Genomic DNA, 7,992 nt, shown 5'->3' with positions numbered 1-7,992 from the left:
ACATCGGGGAAACCAAGCGGAGACTCGGGGACCGCTTTGCAGAACACTTACGCTCGGTTCGCAACAAACAACTGCACCTCCCAGTCGCGAACCATTTCAACTCCCCCTCCCATTCCTCAGACGACATGTCCATCCTGGGCCTCCTGCAGTGCCACAACGATGCCACCCGAAGGTTGCAGGAACAGCAACTCATATTCCGCTTGGGAACCCTGCAGCCCAATGGTATCAATGTGGATTTCACAAGTTTCAAAATCTCCCCTCCCCCCACCGCATCCCAAAACCAGTCCAGCTCGTCCCTGCCTCCCTAACCTGTTCTTCCTCCCACCTATCCCCTCCTCCCACCTCAAGCCGCACCTCCATCTCCTACCGACCAACCTCATCCCGCCCCCTTGACCTGTCCGTCCTCCCTGGACTGACCTATCCCCTTCCTAACTCCCTACCTACACTCACCTTTCCTGGCCCCATCCCCGCCTCTTCGACCTGTTTGTTTCCTCTCCACCTATCCTCTCCTCTATCCCTCTTCTATCCGCCTCCCACTCTCTCCCTATTTATTTCAAAACCCCCTTCCCCTCCCCCTTTTCTGATGAAGGGTCTAGGCCCGAAACGTCAGCCTCTCTGCTCCTATGATGCTGCTTGGCCTGCTGTGTTCATCCAGCCCTGCACCTTGTTGTCTCGGATTCTCCAGCATCTGCAGTTCCTACTATCTCTGACTAAATTATAGTCCAACAGGTTTGTCTGAAAGCCACAAACTTTCGAAGCCTTGGTCCCCTTAGAAGGGGGAGGCAATGGCCTAGTGATATTATTATTGCTGGACTGTTAATCCAGAGACCCAGGTAACATTCTGGCGACCTGGGTTTGAATCCTGCCTTGGCAAATGGTGGAATTTGAATTCAATAACATATCAGGAATTAAAAATCAAATGATGACTGTGAATCCATTGTCGATTGCCAGGAAAAACACACCTGGTTCACTAATATCCTTTAGGGAAGGAAACTGCCATCCTTACCTGGCCTGGCCTACATGTGACTCCAGTCACCAAGCAATGTGGTTGACTTCTTACTGCCCTCTGGGCAATTAGGAATGGGAAATAAATGCTGCCTAGTCAGTGACTCCCTCATCCCGTGAATGAAAAAAAACATTTCTGACCTCAAATTTGATAAAGGCAGCACATGGAATACAATGAGTAACAGAATTCAAGCTGTCCTTAAAGAAAAGCAAGCCTGAGGAAGATCCAAAAGCATATAGCCAATAAATTGGGAATGAATAGGATGCATAGAAAGATCCCATCACCTAGCGATTACAATGCCTGGTAAACACTATAAGATCATGGGAACCTGGGGCTGTCCATAGGAATGCCCATCATTGATTAGGGTTCCCACGGAATTGGATGTATTGATTAAGGGGGAAGGACAGTGACTACATTGTATTTGATTTTTGTAACATAAAATGTATAAAAATGCTGTATTTCACTGTAAAAATCAGAGCATGTCATTGATCGCTCTTCTGATCTGAGCCAAAGATTAAGTGAAAAGTTGCTTTCTCACATCGAGGCCAGATTCGGGGAAGATCCTTTGGTCCTCTCCCTGCATTAACTGTTTTCTACTTGAATAAACGTCTTCCACTTGTCTGAATCCTGCCTGCTTCCTGAGTCTTTGTCCCCTGTCGGTGGGTTATGCTTCTACAAAGACCATCAGGCCTTGGGGATTTATCAACTTTTAGACCCATTAATTTTTTTCTGTAAAATCTTACTAATGCTAATTTCCTTCAACTCTTCATTCTCCTTAGCTACTTGGATACAATGCTCTATCTATCACTTGCTGCTTATGCTGTTTGACATGCAAGTTGTCCAGTGTTGCAGCTTCACCAAGTTGACACTTCATTTTTAGTCATGCCTGGTCTGCTGCCAGTATGCCCTCTTCACAAAACCAGGATGGTTTCCTTGCTTAATGGTAATGGTAAATATGCCATGCCTTGAGGTTGTAGATTGTGTTAAAGTACGATTCTGCAGTTGATGATGACCCACGGAACCTTTTGGACACCAAATCTGATTTGCCAGATCTGTTCAAAGTCTATCCCATTTAGCTCAGTTACAGTGCCACATAAATCAGTGGAGGGTTTTCTCAATGTGGAGGCAGGACTTTGTCTCCACAAGGTTTGTGGTGGTCACTCCTACTGATTGTGTCATGGACAAATGCATCTGCAGCTGTCAGGCTTATGAGGATGTTGTCAAGTATGTTTTTCCCTCTGGTTCCCCTCACCATCTGTGACAGCTATGTCCTATAGACATGACCAGCTCAGTCAGTAGTAGTGCTGCCAAGCCTCTCCAGATGAATGGACATTGAAGCCTCCACTGAAAGTAAATTCAGCACCTTTGCAACCCTCAGTGCTTTTTTCTAGGTGGTGTTTAACATGGAGGAACACTCATTAGCCAAGGGCCAGACTTGATTTGCAGTCTGCCAATTTGTATGTGAATCAGGTAACAATTTGGAGATTATTACCTTTGAGGTTCTGCTTCTTAATTTGGTGCCTGGCTCCTCATACTGACTATGCAGAATCTCTTTCTTTGTCCTGACTGTGTTGTTGGCAACTACATGGACCGTGATGACTGGATCCTCCCCTTACCACTGAAGGTCCATCTCCATACTCAATGAACAGTTGTCCCATACTCAATCACCAGTGATAGGGTTAGAGTTGAGCTTTCAATGATGCAACCATTGTACAATGCTTTGCTTGTTTCATTTATTTCCTTTGAATTGGAAGTTCTCACTGATGAAGTGTCTAGCATAAGACAGTAAAGTTAGATAAAACAGTGAAATCTCCATTATGTGATGTCCTATGATCATTACCTAATAGAACTTTTTTTCAGATAAAATCTTGTATAAGGCAACAGATTCTACAAGTATTTGTATTTGATTGGTTTTGATGAGCAAAAAAGCATAATGGGCTGAATTTTGAGTAGGCCACCAGGGTCAAAAGCACAGGTTGACTTTGCTTGTACATGTGTGCTCTACCACTCATCTTAGTGTCATCTGCAAACTTTGACACACTGCACTTGGTCCCCAATTCTAAATTATCTATGTAAATTGTAGACAATTGCAGTCCTAATACTGCTCCCTGAAGCACACCACTAGCCACTGATCGCCAACCACAAAAACACCCATTTATCCCCATTCTTTGCGTTTTGTTAGTTAACCAATGCTAATATATTACCCATAACGCCATGCACCTTTATCTTAAGAAGCAGCCTTTTGTGTGGCAACTTGTTGAATGCCTTCTGGAAATCCAGATATACCACATCCACTCTGATTTTTCTTCACAGATGTTGCCAGACCTGCTGAGCTTTTCTAACAACTTCTGTTTTTGTTCCTGATTTACAGCATCCATGATTCTTTCAGTTTTACTTTAATGATAGTGACCATTTCTAGGTCCTTGCCTGCCATAGCCTTCTTGTTATCAATTATTGACATGTTGTTGTTTGTGTCTTCCACTGTGAAGACCGACACAAAATACCTGTTCAACACCTCGGCCATTTCCTCATCTCCAATTATTAAATTCCCCTTCTCATTGTCTAAAGGACCAGTGTTTACTTAGCAATACTTTTTTGTTTTATATGTTTGTAGACACTGTTGCTATCTATATGTATTGAAATGTTCTTTATAAAATGATGTTGCATGAGTAGCTGAAAATTGAATGTGTTCTGTAAATATGATGTACCATTTTTGCCTCTTCCCTTTGTCTTGTAGCAATCTGTCGTCTTCAGAGAATGTGACCAGTAATTATGGTATAGGTGGTTTCACACCATATGGAATGGCTGGAACATTAGCTGGTGCTGCTACCTGCTTCTATGCATTTGTTGGATTTGACTGTATTGCTACTACGGGTAAGTACCATGGGTATATTAATTACTGCATTATTTAGTCGATGGGTTAGGCAGTAAAAATCTATAATTTGTAATGCTATCGAGCACATACACTCTGGTTCAGAAACTTTCCCAAAATGAGAATGGATTAGGCTACAACACCATATCCGTGCTTCTCTAATCTGTGCTTCCTTGGAGCATGGCTTGCTCCTGGGTGTTTTCAATTTTCCCTGTAATTGATCCCTAAAAATCCGGTGCAGTTCAGGTCTGTACCTCATCACAATTTCATATTCTTTTCCATTGAATTGATCTTCTGTATGCAGTTAAATTTCCAGACTTGGCTGCGTATTTGTTAATTTTTGTGTTTATTAATATGAGTGTGTTTGGTGTTACAGAACTAAATGCTTTCGATTCTTTACTCTTCAATGTCATTATTAAATGCTTATCAGGTCAGGTTCAAACTAAGTATTTAACTTCACCCCAGCAATATACTTAGTTATTATCCCAGGAGAATACTCTATTGAGTCAGTGTGACTTTCCTCCTTGTTTCACATACCATCGGCATAGTTTTGACTATGTAATTAGAAATTTGTTTTCCATTAATAGCATACTGATTGCTACTCTTGCATTAAATTCCTTTATATACTATTTTGGTGTAGTTGCTAGCTTGTCCATTTTGGAGGGATAACCTGTCCTAAATAACATACAGAGCAGTTTTTAATGATATGTTAACTTGCATGATGAGCAATGAAATTACTCTCTCCCTACATTTAAGTTTATGGTAATTTTGTTCTAAGTCTGCACCCAGTAAGAACTTAGTTGAGACAGCATAATTACATTCCTCAGAAAAACTTCCAGTTTTATATTTTTGACTATCAAAGCTAATAGTACACTGGAGAACATGAAAATGTATTTTAATTCTGATTCTTAAATTATGATGAAAATTCAAGGAATTTTAATGTTCAAGCAGTTTGAATTCTGGAGTGTATCACTACAATCTGTCTTACAACTTGAGATCTGCATGTAATTCTATTCTTTGTCACAGTGCAAATGTATGCCCGTCAGAACTTTCTTCTGTGTTACGTCTACACCAACAAACACCCCATCTAATAATTTATGTCTACTTTATTCCTCTTGGATATAATTATGTAAAATAAATACATTTTGGCATGAAATGTACTGACAATTAATTTATGTTCCAAATATCATTATATTTGGGCCTATTATACTAGGGTCTTTTAAACAGTCTACCTCAGTACCCTAGGGTAAGCTGGACAGACTGTAGCCATACCTTAACCTCCCTCAATGAGAAACCTGTCTTTGCTGGCATTTTCTCCTGAGGCATACACTCTGACTGTTCAAAATTGAATATCCAGTCCTAAACCTTACTTTGTAATCTCAATGATGGTCTAATTGGGACCAGAAATTAACCTTTCAGTAAAAGCAGAGCAAGAACAATTCTAAGGAATTTCCTGGGTCTGCTTTTTCTATCACCAACTTACCTAACAAAACTCAACTCATCAAATGAATTGTTTGCATTTAAGCCATGCGGTATTCTTTGCTATTTCAGGTGAAGAGGTGAAAAATCCTCAAAAGGCTATTCCCATAGGAATTGTAACTTCACTTTTGGTTTGCTTCTTGGCATACTTTGGAGTTTCAGCAGCTCTGACCCTCATGATGCCTTATTACCTACTGGATACGAGAAGTCCACTTCCTGTTGCTTTTGAATATATTGGCTGGGGTCCTGCAAAATACCTGGTGGCAGTGGGATCTCTCTGTGCATTATCAACAAGGTATGGAAAGAAAATTCAGTTTTATTTCAGAACAGAGGAATTGGAAAGAGTTATCATGTACTATCCTTGCAAGCACACATTAGATACAAAATTTTTGTTCTGATTTCCCTCTTCCAACCTGATGATCCTAATGTAAGATATATTTTTACATAATATTGAGTTGTTTCATGGTTGGTCATGTTTAATTTGGGCAATTGTTTAATGGAAAAAGAGAATACCCCTAAACTTTTAATTTAATCGCATATCAATTAGAGCATTTTATCTTGTTTCAACCTTCTACGGCCTCTGCCACCGTGGTAGCTGGCCTTCTTTCTTGCCTCAGCATTACAGCATTAGATACATTTGATCTAACTAACCTCCTGTCTTCACTAAACCTCTCCATTTTCTTCAACAAAATCTCTACGATCCCATGACCATATTTGCAAGACCACCTCTACGTCCCAATTAGATCTTTCACTTGATTACTTTCTGCATCCACTGCATGCTATACATGCTTCACCAAGTCACAAACTTCAGTTTATGGCCCTCTGTTTATTAGACTACCTTTGCAACTGTCCAAAGTTTCTGGTTCTGCTCAACTTTCCCTTTTTATGGGAATGCCACATAACTTGGTAAATTAGAAGGAGGTCAGATTCCTGATTAACACCATGTTAAAGTGGGGCTGCTGAGCCACACACGAGCCACTTGAGGCAATGTTTAATGGAGAGTTCATCACTACAACGGAAGTATTTGTCTTGTGAAAAGGAAGGCTGCCACTGCTATTCACTTTTCACTTCACAGTATTACAACAGAGATCTGAGGTTTTACAGCCAGTTGCTGAAATGACATGATCCAACCTTGGTGGAGAATTTTCTCCATGCTGAAATGCACTCTCATGGTGCACCTTGAAGCCAGGGGTGTGAGGATCATTTGGTAGGTCACTGTTTGACCACAACATGAAGCAAGTTAACAGGATCAATGACGCTTTCTGTGTGACACTGGCTTCCCCACCAGATTGTTGCGGTCAGATATGTTAGAGTGTCTCCTTTGCACCCTGTTAAGATGTTTGGGAACTGTAAATATGCAGCGGAACTTGTAGTGGGCATTCATCATGTTAAGACAGAGGCAGTAAGAACTGCTGATGCTGGAGTCAGAGATAACACAGTGTGGAGCTGGAGGAACACAGCAGGCCAGGCAGCATCAGAGGAACAGGAAAGTTGACGTTTCGGGTCAGGACCCTTCCTCAGAAATGGGGGAGGGGGAAGGGAGATCAGAAATAAATAGAGGAGGGGTGGGGCTGGGGAAGGTAGGTGAGATGGTGATAGGTGAGTGCCGGTAGGCAGTGATGGGGATTGGTCAGTGAGGTGGGAGGAGCGGATAGGTGGGAGAGAAGATGGACAGGTTGTGTAGTACCTGGTTTGCTTGAGTAAGTGGTCAAAAAGTTTCAGGGCCAAAGAGATTACCAGAGGGTTGCAGTGGGAGAGAGATCCACTGAGGTCTTTCTGGAGGAAGGAGTATAACTTCTTTAAGGTGGGCATCTCTAGAAGACAATGTTAAGACAGTGGTTTTCAGAGAGTCTTAAATTTTCAATTATTGTCATGAGGTGTGGCTATTTAATAGCGGTGTTAAAAACACTCTGGGTACACTTTAAACTTTTGCTGACAGCTCATAAAATAGGGGTTGTGGTTTGACCTTCCATTATACACCTTGGCCGGTCTTCTAATCCATTGACCTCAGTGGCAAAGAAAATGAAATATTAGATGTAATTGGTTGCTTTCCAACAAGGCTGAGTTTACAATCTGTCTGTGAAAGGTAAAATCTACCACTCAATTAATTTTATATGATACAAATTGCATTTTTGTGACATTTTTGGAAACCTTCAATATAAAATGTTTATTGTGAAATCATTAACATGCAAACAGTTTCCAAAATTTCTTAGCATGCCGTGTACTACATTACTCTACGTCTACAGCTAAATCAAATCAAATCAAGTGAATAATAATTACGTGATTACACTGTAGGCCTCTACATAACTTTTGTCTGTTTGAGCAACACAAACATAAATCATGTTTGGCCACCTAAAGTTTATCAAACATACTCAAGTGTTTATTAAAGTAAACAGAATCAGCTCAGAAACTTCATGTTAAATGAAGTCATAGAAAAGTCGTAGTTCTGAATTGCATTAACATGGGTGGAGTTTCCCTAGAATCCATATAGATAGCATTAGTGAAGGCCCATTATGATAAACATGCCATTTTTGTCTCTTTAATCTCTTATTCACTAAAGTTAAAAAGTGTCCTAGGAAAAACGTTTATTTCCCAGATTAATGCACTCTAAACATTACTGCATTTCAGATCCTCC

The 7,992-nt window shown here is 40.8% G+C and overlaps 1 protein-coding gene across 1 annotated transcript in view; it reads left to right on the top strand.

Moving 5' to 3' along the window:
• The window catches only part of LOC109928132 (cationic amino acid transporter 2-like), an 82,927-nt gene that overhangs the window by 34,929 nt on the left and 40,006 nt on the right, over positions 1–7,992 (top strand). The window contains exons 4-5 of the mRNA XM_048598332.1: positions 3,744–3,880; positions 5,430–5,652. Of these exons, the coding sequence (XP_048454289.1) occupies positions 3,744–3,880; positions 5,430–5,652 (360 nt within the window). The remainder of the gene's footprint in view (positions 1–3,743; positions 3,881–5,429; positions 5,653–7,992) is intronic.

Source organism: Rhincodon typus, chromosome 1 (assembly GCF_021869965.1).
Source record: "Rhincodon typus isolate 14 chromosome 1, sRhiTyp1.1, whole genome shotgun sequence".
In the NCBI taxonomy this organism is placed as follows: Eukaryota; Metazoa; Chordata; class Chondrichthyes; order Orectolobiformes; family Rhincodontidae; genus Rhincodon; species Rhincodon typus.
Note: the sequence above shows the minus strand (reverse complement) of the source record. Positions and strands in the feature narration are given on the sequence as shown.